General features: G+C 45.9%; 1 protein-coding gene across 1 annotated transcript; it reads right to left on the bottom strand.

The window, feature by feature from the left end:
* Positions 1–12: 12 nt before the first annotated feature.
* Positions 13–13,557, bottom strand: LOC135804471 (RNA polymerase II-associated factor 1 homolog). Its single transcript, XM_065318353.1, has 15 exons — positions 13,374–13,557; positions 11,637–11,678; positions 11,125–11,217; positions 10,528–10,655; positions 9,795–9,861; positions 9,554–9,655; positions 9,288–9,336; positions 8,396–8,452; positions 8,088–8,156; positions 7,058–7,161; positions 6,105–6,212; positions 2,202–2,268; positions 1,775–1,836; positions 792–903; positions 13–368 (listed from the first exon to the last, which is right to left on the bottom strand). The coding sequence occupies exons 1-15, from the start codon at positions 13,397–13,399 to the stop codon at positions 207–209; spliced, it is 1,248 nt and encodes a 415-aa protein (XP_065174425.1). The 5' UTR covers positions 13,400–13,557; the 3' UTR covers positions 13–206.
* Positions 13,558–13,773: the final 216 nt, after the last annotated feature.

Genomic DNA, 13,773 nt, shown 5'->3' with positions numbered 1-13,773 from the left:
ATAGCTTCAATGACACATTTAGCAATTCCTCTCTTTAGCTCTCCTCTCTTTCTCGCACACAAGCATGATTATGTCCAGTGCTATATCAAACAAATGTGGACAAACATTGTGATATGATCAAAAAGGCATCGTTGAAAGTACAAACTGTAGGATGAGTGACAACGGCCTCAAACAAAACTAACAGCATCAGAAAGCAATCGTCTAAATCAATCCGAGGCAGGACTATCATCATCATCGTCGTCATCATCATCACCATCGTCATCATTATCGCCTGCCTGTTCCTCCTCCTCCTCCTGTTCTCCTTCTTCTTCCTCTTCTTCATCATCTTCCTCGGCAACAACAGGCTCCAATTGCATGAGCCGATTTCCCTAAAAGAGCACACAACGCAAGAGAATAGACCATCCATATTTGTGTGTGTGTGTGTGTGTGTGTGTGTGTGTGTGTGTGTGTGTGTATGTGTATGTGTGTGTGTGTGTATGTGTGTGTGTGTGTATGTGTGTGTGTGTGTGTAGGTGTGTATGTGTGTGTGTATGTGTGCGTGCGCGTGTGTGCGTGTGCGTGTGTGTGTATGTGTGTCACCAAATACTGCAAAAGGCTACTAAAAGCAGAAACGTTGTCGGTGAACAATTTCATCCAGCTCCAAAGAAAGGGAGATGGTCCGGTTGAAAATTAGTGGGTTTAATAGGGAATATCTGATGGAGTATCGTAGCCCACCAGGACCAAGACCACTCGCCTCAGCGGCCAGAAGACAAACAAAATTAATGACGATCACTACCAATTTCACTAGTTACCTGGCTTGCCAGTTCCGTCTCCTCGAAATTGCGCTGCTTGACGGTGAGTTTAGTGGACGCTGGTCTACGCGGTGCAGTGGAACCTACAGCTCGCCGCTTGCTTAGACGAACACTGCACACAACAAAGTAGCAGCAGCAATGGCAGCCGCAGCAGCGGCAACCATAGCAAATACAAATGTGAGCTTGGTGAACAAAAAAAGGTTTTCCCTGGATCGGTTATTGAACAGTGTACGATAAAATAGAACAGTTTGGCATTGTATGGCACAGGGCGCGAAATAACGGTCGGACATCGGACAATTTCCGACCGTTTACGGTCAGTTTCCGGATGTTTTGTACATATCCGGACAAAGTGTCCGCGCACCTTTTTGCAAAGTACAAAAAAGAAAAGGCACTTCAATCCTTTGTCTCATAGTCATTAGTGATGTCGTCTGGCAAGAGAAAGCCAAGCACCGCTGATGCGGGTGCTCCTCTTGGAAAGAAGCCCAGAGGGTCAAGACGACCACTTGTGACAAGTGGGTCGCCGAGTATGATAGGGAGCTTTCAACTAACAGAGGTTTGGCTGAGCTATGAGCGCAGTCCCTCAGATCGTAGCGTTGTCGAAAATTTGAAGTGTAAGATGTGTTCCCGTTTTGCTGATAAAATTCGCAGCAGCAAGAATTTTTCTGACTCCTTCGTCGTTGGCTCAAGGAACCTGAAAACGTCAGCCTTCAAAGATCATGCTGCTTCTGAAATGCATCGTCGTGATAACATTTCGATGGTATTAATTCTACACTGAACATTGTGTGATTTGATGTGAAAGTTGCATGTCCGGACATGTCCGGCCATTTTTGCAACTGGCAGGACATTGTGTCAGAGCATATTTTAATCCTTAGCGCATGCCCTGATGGCATAAATGGATATTTTCAACTGCCATACAGCGCACTGTGAAGCAGAATTTCACAATATTAAAGCTGATGCAGCACCGACTTGCAGTAGAAGCTTACCGAGTTGCAAGTTCGTTGTAGAAAACACCTTCACCAGGACGCATGGTGAAGAAGTAGATCTCCTGTGCACGCCCAGCAGCACGGCACACAGACACAGACAGACACACACACACATGCAGACACAATGTGACACATGCATACACAGACACATGCATGGACAGACAGGCAGACACACAGACGGACATGCGCACGCACACACACACACACACACACATACAGACACAAAAATAGAACAAGTCACAACCACTGCAAGAATCTGAAAATCCCTGAAGACCTGCCTGTTTGCAAACAACATACGGCAGAGGTGTGCGAGGCAAATCAATATCGGCAAACATGTACTGTACATAACGTACAGTAGATCAGATTATACAAGCTACACACTACGTGTATCTGTCAGCAGATCCGGTGCGTTGAAATGAAAACTCACCTCAGATGCATGCGTCGATTTCGTGCGGATCTTCCAGTTGTATTCACGCTGCATTTCGTACTCGTGTCTACATGGCACACGAGATAGCAATACAGGAAGGCAGGGGGGGGGGGGGGGTATTAGAAGAGGAAACACCTGGACATGAATGCCAAGTGCACACCCTATGCGGGAACTACTACAGTTGCGCTCGGTGAAATCCAACTCAAAGTGCAAGGCTCGCGCCCTGCAGCCCTGGACCAGTTCCGATCACATCATTGTATTTGTACATGTGTACGACCAGCCACGTTCGTGCCAGTTCCAGGGTGTCCTGGGCGTGCAAGTAGAGGGCGCCAACGTATGCACTCTGGGTGAGATTTCAAGGAGCGGATGTGTAGTACTGCACTACTCTACAGTACATCGGGTCTGGGACTAGTTTGGATATCGCGAATTGTGTTGGCTTTGTCGAGTGACTATCAGGCCTGGATGTCAGGGGAGAAGAACTCCAAAAGGGTGGCGCCGTTGTAGTCCACCGTATTATATAAACTAAGTTAAAATCAGCCGGTGAAGCTGCACAGCAAGGTGTTTTCCACGTTGGGCTTGACTGACCCCAAATCAGCCCCAAAGTCCCAAAGTCACGGCCAGCTTACGCCAAGGAGCTCGCGTTTTGGCGAACCCATGAGCGCCAGTTGTTGTTCCGCCTGACAACTGCCTGGCCTTCCAGCGCCCACTGGAGTCCATGCCCGCTGAGTTAGCTACGGACAGCAAGGGGAATTATTTCCCTTTATATAGATGTACTCGAGTATACTATGTGTTAGTCAAAAGACGAAAACAAGGATGATCTTGACGAAGAACAGCACAGTGAATACGAGGATAACCTTGACGACGAAGAGGCCGGTGGGAAGGAGCAGGAAAAGGCAGATGAGTGGATTGCGAGAAAGAAGCCAGCTGTGTATCTCCATGTGTTATCTCGTCCTGATTGCCTCAGTGTGTATGATGATTCTCATTTCTCCATACTGTGCCGTGCCCGTTACGTCCAGCAGTTGAAAGTCCTTGAGGCGGTTTGCATACTTGTACATACGCCTGTTTTGCGTGTAGCAGAAAGAGCACGTTGTTGCACTTAGGCTATATTCGTAAGTTGACACTTTTCCAGTTCCTACTCACTTTGTTGTGACAGAATGTAAGTTTGCCACCATTCGCATCATCTTTCTTGTAGTTGGTATGGCACTTGCAGCAAGATTTACTTGCCATTTCTAGCACGTTTCTACTGCTTAATCTTAGTTTCATTTGCTTGTGATCCCTAGCGCCGGAATTCTCCACTGATGATCGGAACGAGAGAATCGACTCTGAAAAATACTGTTTATACCTACACGTACATATCTAAGAAGTTGTATGTTGCACGGTGATATCTGTGGCCTTCATTCTATTCATAGCTTTAATCTACCGTATATTCTCTATTATAAGCGCTGTGCTTATTTTTTTCAAACACCCCTCTACCCCGTGCTTATATTGGAGAACGCGCTTATATTGGAGACCATGCTTATATTTTGTCAACCAATACATCCATAGAGAGCAAGAAGAAATACATGCTGGATATCATGCATGCAGCATTGATTTCCACCAAGACCGTGCTAATAATAGAGACTGTGCTTATAATGTTTCGAAAGGTGCTCACAGTGTGCTAGTATTAGAGACTGTGCTAGTAATGGAGACCTGTGCTTATAATAGAGAATATACGGTATGAGATTTCTATTCAATTTTTGGTTTACAGTCAAACCTCGTTAGGACAAACTTCAAGGGACTGAACAAATTTGTTTGTCTTATCGGGAGTTCTTATCCAGATCTGACAAAAAATCGATATGCATATCAGATGGATTGTATTTACGTGAAGGTGCATGCTGTGGTAAACGTGTACATGGGAAGCATGTCATTCTTAGCATAAGCCAGAAACAGGTAAGTACAATGACAAAGTGCAATGAATCACGACTGTGTCGAAAGTTCGTACAACGCACTGATTGATTTGTTCAAAACACGCTTGAAAGCAATTTGCACTGTACGTACAATATGACCTCGACTATTGAAAAAAAGAAGAAGAAAAAAAGCAGCCAGCGCACGCGCACGCTCGTGGACCGAAAGTTCGTACTACATGTACATGACCACACTGACTTTGTTCAAATCACACTTGAAAATAGTTCGTCTTCGCGAAAGTTCGCTGTACAGAAGTTCGTCGTACGAATAATTTTGACTTGAATTGATGCCTGGCCAACCATAGGATTGGCCTTAGTTCGTACTAATGGAAAGTTCGCCTTATCAGTGTTCGTCCTAACGAGGTTTGACTGTATTTCAATGACGTGGCTGTGGATACTGTGAGTGTGTAGATCAGTGTGAACTGGCAAGTGGACGGACTACGAGTGTGTTGGCAGCCACTAGTCTATGAATTGTACATTAGTACGTGATGCTCCTTTGAAAAGCCCACACACATGCACTAGTAACCCGAATCTGAAAGCTGACCAAAACATTATCTCTGATCTTTTATTTTTGCACAGGTACCGGTATGTAGTGATCATGAAGACACGCTCAATAAAAACCGAAGCAAACCCGGGGTTTCAAATTTTTTATTACAGGCCTTTCCAGCAGTGCTGGGACGAATGTCATTTTCTTCAAGCGAATGTTCACCAAGCGAACAAACGCATGCTCTTACGTTCTCCCATGTTTGAAGTGCGCAAACTCTATGATTCATGTAAAAGAATCAAAAGGCGGGAGAAACTTCTACTTCTTCAGCTGTTCGGGAAAGAATGCTAAGGCTGTTAGTGTTTGGACGTTGCATGCACCTTGTGCGAGTGCACTCTGGCAGATGCTCTGAACTCTCACACTCTTTACAATTTAACTTGCACACACCTCACGCAAACTCTGCAAAGACTACAGACAGTGCATGTGAATCCATCAAATATGCATCGTACGCTCGAATGCAAGTCAACATTCGAACGTTCGCAAGTGTTTTCTCTCGTTCGAATGTTCTTTCCTTCAAAAACATTCTAGAATAATCGAATGTCCGAACATTCCTTCCAGCACTGTTTATCAGCCATCAATCCGAGTTCGATACCCTTAATGTATTAACACCATCTGATAAAGATGCACACACACACACACAAGCGACCACAACTCGGATTATCCTAAAAAGGTATCTTTACTAGCTGTCTTTATCAACTGTCTAAATTGACAAACCCGCGTTACCCTAGCGTAGAATCCCGCGGATAAGCCCATGCTCGCACATAAGCCCAGGGAAGTTCGAACATCACAAAGCTTCGTCGTACAAGCCCATGGCATGGGCCTAAGTCGTACCAAGAGTCCATAAATTTCAGATTCTTGGTCGTACCACGTACGTAGTACATGAAGGTTTTTTGTGTTTTTTTTTGTACATTTCAACACAATCATCGGTTGTTTTTGTTTGCACAGCCTCTCACTTCCTTGGTACTTTTCAATAGCACAATTTTGGTGCCCATGCCCGCATATAAGCCCATGTTCTTGTATAAGCTCACCGAAATGTCCTTGTGAAAGAGATAAGCCCATGGGCTTATCCGCGGGGTTCTACGGTATGTATACCCTAATGAGTTGAGGTCACTTTTGTGTGTGGCTCTTTATCAAGACGATTTAACGCTTCATTTTATTTCAGCTCAGTACACCTGTTAGGATGATTGATAAATCATTGAAAAGATAAGAACGTTTTTTTGGTTGGTGAAGGGTCATGTTGCCAATATTAAAGTTTGCATCAGGTCACTACACCTGTGCTGTATGCATGTATGGTTCTAGCCAAAGGAGGGCAGGGGTTTTCTATTGCACATATGTGCACACTCGAAAGCATACAAATGCACGCGCAAATGGACACATGTGTAAACACTCAACTACACGCTCACAAGCACCACTTACAAAGAGCCTGTGGGGAAGTCATCGCCTTCCTCGCGACGGCGCTTCTTCGTCTCAGTAGACGGCAAGAAGTAAGCAACAAACTGGTTGCCACTCTCGTCAACCATACCCCTGTTATGGTTAATGTACACGTACACAAACACACATACATACACACACATGCACAAACATGCGCGCGCACACACACACACACACACACACACACACACACACACACATGCGTGTGCATGCGCACACACACACACGCCAAGGGGCAGACAAAGTATGGTAAGAAGTGTGACAGTACACTCACTTCAGGAGTCAGAACCATCCATTACAGTGAGAACAGCAAGAGAGAGATGACAGTCGTCCACATCCTAGTGGCGCATGCAATTCACCAGGGGCAACGTGGTTACACGATTACATGTACATCCTTGCAAACACGGACAGAAGTTCTGGTGCGAGATGCAGTTCTCAAGCACAAGAATCCTCTACTCAAAACACCTGAAAGTGACAAAACAATATGTCATATGAATGTAGCACGACCATAAAGCTGATCCACACACCGCCAAGGCACACGGCGTCAACAAGCATCCGAAGTGCGAAGAAAGAGAGCAATCACGGAGTGTGGAGAGGTGGAAGCCAACACTAGAATCATGGACATCTGAGTCTGACATGTGCAGGCCAATACTGAAGTCACACAACACCCACACGAGTCCTGGAAAGCATTCCAATTAGTATCGCTTGGTTAAGGACTCTTGATGTGGCTGATATTGCCTGATTGGACCTAAGACCGCTTTCCCACCCAAGCGGAGTGCGTAGAAATCCATCAAAGAAGTCTATTAAAAAAAGGATACACCCAGTGTGTGGAAAGTGCTTGAAAGCCATTGTGGGGAGAAGGTTTAGCAGAACACCCTGAAGACACTTGTCTTGTAACTTTACAGTATGCCCCTACTGACTATAGCGTATGTCCTTACCTGAGCATAGCCTGGGCCATGCTCTCCACTTCTTCAGTCGTTGTTTTTCCAGACGGCGACGGATCGTTGTCGAAACTGACTTGGGCAAACGGATGCTGCCATAGCTAAAGATGCAAGTGACAGTACACAAAACAAACACAACAATGGCATAGCAACAGACGAAGCGGAGTATCACCAGTAAGTTGGTGACCACGACGACAAGCCGGCACTTGATCTTATCAACGAAACAAAAACAAAAACTCTACTACATTTGTTGTAGTACTTAGTTGTGCAAGAGGAGAACGACTGGCCCATGCTACAGGGGACAGAACTGATTAACATCCCAGCCATGCATGTCTTCTGCAGAAAGGATGACCCAGTGAAGTCAAGAAGGCACTGCTATAAAAGAACGAGAGCAAATTAGCGCAGTCAGAGAGGTTACGTTCCTAAAAGGTGCTATTGCAGAGCCGAAGGCCACCTAGCAGCAGCAGCAGCAGCAGCAGTAGCAGCAGCAGCAGTAGCAGCAGCAGTAGCAGTAGAAGCAGCAGCAGTGGCAGCAGCAGCAGAGGCACTAGCAAAAGCCAGTGTGGTATATGCGAGCACTGGGCCAGCAGGTGCTCGTCTGTAAGGATATGCAGCATTGATAGTAGTGCAGACAAGACTCGTCTGTAAGGATATGCAGCATTGGTAGGAATGCAGACAAGACTCGTCTGTAAGGATATGCAGCATTGATAGTAGTGCAGACAAGACAGACCATAGAAATCCGACACCAAGACAGGGTAGTAAGATAGATGGATGCATCTTTCCGGGAAGTAGGACCTTTGGCAATAAATATCCCCAGTGTGAAAGACTACTAGTAGGACAGAGCACTACACAGAATACCAATGGGAATGTCAAGTTTGCGCCCCTGTAACAGTGTACAGTCAAGTGTTCACAGGTCTAGGGCTGCAAAGCGCCCAGAGTGGAGTTCACTGGCATAATCAGACGTCATTGAGCAGCACTGCACAACACTGTACATGATGGTTGAATTGAGTTTCATACCCATGCCTACCTGGAAGTCTGGGAAGACGGGAAGGATTTCCTTTGCTGTGACATTCGGTTTAGAATGATGCTTCGTGATCTGTGGACGAATGAAAGTTACATGACAGGAAGTAGATGGTGTAAGAGAGAGAAAGAAAGAGAGAGAGAGAGAGAGAGAGAGAGAGAGAGAGAGAGAGAGAGAAAGAGAGAGAGAGATAGGGAGAAAAAGAGATACATAGCATATCCGGAACAGGCTCAGACTGACCATTCCCTCTACCTCCAGTCACAACTAACTTCCACCACCAACTGGAAAAGGTAAATAAGCAAGCACAAGCTCACCGGTCTCTGGGCATCCGTGAATGTTTTCTCGATGGCAGCAATCTGACTTTTCCGATCCTGCATTAAAACAACAGCACACGATCAAGTTCATAAAAAGAATAGATTCTCGGTTGGAGGAAAGCAAATCAAGCACACGAAGCACAGAAGCCATATAGTTTCGACTACTTGTACGACTGTAGGCCTTTCGTACCATCACTTTTCAAGTCAAATACAATGGTGATTAACAAGGAAGCAAGCAAGTCCATAAAACCGACGATAGCGCGCTAGTGACGCCAACTGCATATTTGGACCAAATAGCACTTTGAAAGGTAGCGCTAGTGGCGCCAACTACACAGTGAAACAGTGAATATTACTAGTAATTTACTACTTCAAGTAGTATCAAACAACAGTGGGGACCACGGCACTACAATGTCAAAACAGTGACAACTTTCGCACATATTTCCTTTGCACACACAGCTCAGGCTTCAGCTTGGCAATGTACGCTGCCTCCAGCACAGCAAGGTGAGATTAGTTGCGCGCACGCGCTTGAATAGTGAAGTGAGAATGAGTGCCGCCATGTTTGCAGACTGCACTTAGGCAGGCCGGTGACGATGTAAGGTGACGGAGTATCGCCGAGTCCGCCTCACTGTATTCTACTTGAAAAGCAATGGTACGAAAGGCCTAGTCGAAACTATAATTATCGCTTCTGTGCTTCGTGTGATGATAAAAAGAATACCAACCGGTTTTTTTAATTTTTTTAACGCAATTGTTATCGGCTGGCACAAGAATCTACTGAAAGCATAGTGCAAACGCAAGCAGTGCCATCCTCACAATTCTCAATACGCCATTGCAAAGGGAAACACTAGCGAAGTAATAAAATAATAAAAAAACCTGTACACCAGAAGGTTAGTACCTTGTACACGTCCTCTCCCTGGAGCTTCTTCTTTACGCTATATCCAACCCTGGAGGGAACAGCAAGATCCGAATTTCGAAAGGAAACGTTGTGCACGACAAAAAGACAAGACCAAGTCCATATAGTACATTACAACAAACATACAACAAAATGCAACCAACAGCAGTGCCAAAGGTGATGGATGACGACCACAAGAACAATAGCAGCAGCAGCAGCAGCAACAGCAGTTATACCCTATGCGATGTGTGTGTGTGTGCACAACTTACTTATTCTCCAGGCTCTCACTGGAGGTCTGGAAGCGGTTGTACTCGGAGGAGATGTACTCGGTTTTCCTCAGCCAAGAAACATGCTTGTTGTGCTGACGTGCGCTGTAAAACACATCACATCGGTGAAAGAAACGCAGAAAGAAGTAATCATAGGCTGCACATTGTTAACCCCCTGTGGACACCGGACAGACTGTACAACTTCCGAAATTTACCAAATGTCCGTGAACATCATACTACCAACCGTTTATCATTAGCAGGCTGTGAGACTTCATCCTCCAGCAGCATCTCATCAACAGGGTGCAGCTCAGCTGCAGCATAAAGCACGACAAGCACAGCAGAAATGACAATGAAGCACTGCTGGCATAACAGCAGCAAGGGAAACATTACACCGGGGCACAGCTGCACTAGTGTCCTACGTCAGTACGAGATAGGATAGCTGCCAGTAGTCTTCTTCCACATGCCGGCAGGTATCATGCACATGCACATGCATGATGTATACCACAGAAGTCAGAATGGGCGGTTGCATCTCCGAGTGTTATGCTCAGCGATCAGCAGTCAGCATAATTAAAACTCGCAGTTGCAATCGACCATTCTGAGTGATGCGTTAGAGAGCTCTACCCCCAGATATTTAGCACTGTTTCAAATAGTGCTCGTCGCCTACTATGCATCACGTATATGTATGTACGGTACCCATCGCAAGAGTGCCTTCGCTAAGTCGTGCACCCGCTGATCTCCCTTACAGCAACGGACGTGAACACACATGTAAGATCTACTAGTAAATGAAACAGAATACTCCGCAAAATACAGCATGGTTGCTGGCAAGAAAACTAGACCTGCTGCCAAAACATGAAAGCTTCATTGACTTGTCAAAGAAGCGAGTCCAAAACAAGACGAAATAATGATCTGTTCTCGAGCTGAGATTGAGTACAGCACATGGAATACACGAGGGTTGAATGAACCTTTAGAAGACTCACTTGTGGAGGAGCTGTCTGCCGCATACGTTCGTGGATCGATCAGGTCGATGGGTACACCCAGATCAACTTCTGTCAGCAGCTCATGTTTGTGACCTCGTTCCAGTGTAGTTGGTTTGTACTGCACATATCTACGTAAAAAGAAAGCCAAGAGCAACAAGTAGCATACCCGAAGATACGTAGATCAATTACAACAATTATATGCAGGCGTACAATGAAATTTGCTGCAGCCACAAAACACACATGTTCACAATTTCCAACATATCTGGATCTGCTCTACTTCCACATACAGTAAAAAAATGACCGCCTCTGGCATGGCATGATAAAAACGTTACAAAAGTCCACAAGAACAACTAGAACAACAGTGACAACAGCCATGACAACAACAAGAACAAGAACAAGAACAAGAACAACAACAACAACAACAACAACAACAACAACAACAACAACACTGGCTATCGTGAGAATAAAGATTTTCTTATTGGCCACAGGCCATCGTGAGAATAAAAGATTTCAAACAACAACAACAACAACAACAACATTAACAACAACAGCAACAGCAGCAGCAGCAACAATACGGTACAGCAAGATATAGCTCACCTGTTCTGTTCGAATGGGTAGACCAGGAACTTGGGATCAAAAGGAACATCGGGCAATGTATTTCCGTATTTGACACGGCAGACAAAATCCGATCTGAACAGGGTCAACATGATGAGAGCAAAGAGTAAATACACCGAAGCAACACATGTAGTATGATAACAGCATCAGATTTTGAGCAGAAAAGAAAATCCTATGTGCATTACATGCTGACTAAGACGGCTCAATGCACGTCGGCAGAGCTGTATGTATGCATGTGTGTGTGTCTGCGTGTGTGTGAACGAGTGAGTAAAGAGAGAGAGAGAGAGAGAGAGAGAGAGAGAGAGAGAGAGAGAGAGAGAGAGAGAGAGAGAGAGAGAGAGAGAGAGAGAGATAGAGAGAGAGATAGAGATAGAGAGAGAGAGAGAGAGAGAGAGAGAGAGAGAGAGGAGAGAGAGAGAGAGAGAGAGAGAGAGAGAGAGAGAGAGAGAGAGAGAGAGAGAGAGAGAGAGAGAGAGAGAGAGAGAGAGACGTACTGCTTGATGGATGATCGGTGGCTGCTCTTCGACGATGATGAACTACAAAAAGGAACAAACAGCAAGATCAAGATAGCATGACAATTTCTAAACTGCAATGTACTCCCCAATTTAAAGGGGCTTGGTTTTATCGTCTTCAAATGAAAGGCCAGATATACTGAAGTAGTTAGAGGCCAGCAGCAAAGGTACGCCGCCAGCTGAATCTACTGCTCAACGCTCACCAAATGTGCACGCTTGGTGTATGTGCAGAGATCCAGCGTGGACCTTGCACAATCTCGCAAGTATGCAATGTTCCTCTCATCATCTCCAACTCGCTATATCTTGAGAATGCCCAGTTGTATTCAACATGGGTTCGCTTTCCTTGAATTGATGCAGGGACCTCGATTTGACTAAAGGTAAAATTCACACGTTCGCGTTACCACCGGCTATGCAATTGTGTTGAACACAACCAGCTTAGGGAGTTCCGCTTATATCAGGCCACCACCAATGCACCATGCCTGGTATACCAATGTGGCAGATGCAGCGCCTAGCGGCGAGGGCGAGGTGGTAAGTCTCACAAACCTGGTTAGCTGCATCCATGTTACCCTCACTCCGAGTAGTGAGTACCCAGTTGACCGTGGGCGTCGGCACAGTTCACTGAATGTAGAGTGGTTCACGGATGCATCACCACATTTGTTAGCACAGCACACACTCCCTGCCAGCGCAGGTCTCAAACTCGGGACCTTGTGATTCGCAGGCAAGCCCACAACCACTCGGCCAAAGCGCTTGATTCGACTAGCAACCTTTCTCTCTCTCTCTCTCTCTCTCTCTCTCTCTCTCTCTCTCTCTCTCTCTCTCTCTCTCTCTCTCTCTCTGTCTCTCTCTCTCTCTCTCTCTGTCTCTGTCTCTCTCTCTCTGTCTCTGTCTCTCTCCGTCTCTCCTGTCTCTGTCTGTCTCTCTCTGTCTGTCTGTCTGTCTGTCTCTCTCTCTCTGTCGCTCTGTCTCTCTCTCTGTCGCTCTGTCTCTCTCTCTCTGTCTGTCTGTCTTGTCTCTCTCCGTTGAAAGTGATTTTAGAGAAGAGCGGTTCTGCTCTGCGTGAAACGTAGAGAAAACTGAGAAATCACATAGAGAACAAGTGTCTGGCTTAGAGTCTACCGCTTCGCGTATTTTGGGTCCAGATGTCTACGCATAGATGAGGTTCTCTACGTTGCGGCACATGCAAAGAAAAAGCGGAAGGACCTGGTGCGTACCATTCAATTTACCGAGAGAAAAAAACTACCAAATTTGGAACGTGAACTTCCCAGTACACATTCCATTTGATTTCTTTGCGTGAACACAGTGCAGAACGGTTTCTTATTGGTTACGGGAAAGCGAAGAGTGATCAGGGAATTATTCGCGGCGCGTTTCGTAACGCAGAGCAGAACACCGCTGATATTAGTAACCACCTGAACCGCGATTATGGAATATATGTGCATATCCAAATTGCACAGCACATTGGCTCATTCGTTGGAAAAAGCACATCTCGTGTCAACTAATACATCCTACGCTGGCTGTACTTGTGGTCCGCATACAGTGATTCAGTTCACTTTCTAACGTGCATGATACAGCGCAACATGACTATGCAGTGCAACAACAATAAGAAAAGCCAGGGCTATATATCTAATGGCGTTAGGCCTGCTCACAGCACAATCTTCCAGAATGTCTCTGACACTTTCCACGAACACACAGACAAACGGACGTACAGACACGTCTACTTACCCGCCGGACTCCTGAGTGGAGGGCATACTTCACGATATAACGACGCCACTTCAGGTGGCAATGTGTAACCAACAGCGTCCCATCAAATTCGAAAAAATGCCAAGAAGAGTCACAGAGCCGGGTCCATAAGTTGAAACTTCAGCAGAATTTGTTTGGTCGACAATTATTCGGTCGACAATTTCAAAATGTTTCACTTCAAAAATGAATGCATTGGAAATCATTCTCAATCTCGTACCACCGATATTCGCGGTACACTTGCGTGCGTCATTTTTGGGTCAGATACCCCCCCCCCCCGGCGCCGCCCCCGCCCCCGGCCCCGCACGTGCACTGCTTTCGAACGAGAATAGAAAACGACGACGCCGAATCGAGGGGTGGGCTGCATGCAGAGACGCCTTCAATC

The sequence above is a fragment of the Sycon ciliatum genome, chromosome 1 (assembly GCF_964019385.1).
Source record: "Sycon ciliatum chromosome 1, ocSycCili1.1, whole genome shotgun sequence".
In the NCBI taxonomy this organism is placed as follows: Eukaryota; Metazoa; Porifera; class Calcarea; order Leucosolenida; family Sycettidae; genus Sycon; species Sycon ciliatum.
Note: the sequence above shows the minus strand (reverse complement) of the source record. Positions and strands in the feature narration are given on the sequence as shown.

What these genes read in the sequence shown, in the direction of transcription:
- LOC135804471 (XM_065318353.1), bottom strand. Translation starts at nt 13,399, where the DNA reads ATGCCCTCCACTCAGGAGTCCGGCGG. An exon ending in CACCGATCATCCATCAAGCA is followed by an intron (nt 11,218 to 11,636) that starts GTACGTCTCTCT and finishes GACCCTGTTCAG; the next exon opens with ATCGGATTTTGTCTGCCGTG. An exon ending in AGTGAGAGCCTGGAGAATAA is followed by an intron (nt 9,337 to 9,553) that starts GTAAGTTGTGCA and finishes TGTTCCCTCCAG; the next exon opens with GGTTGGATATAGCGTAAAGA.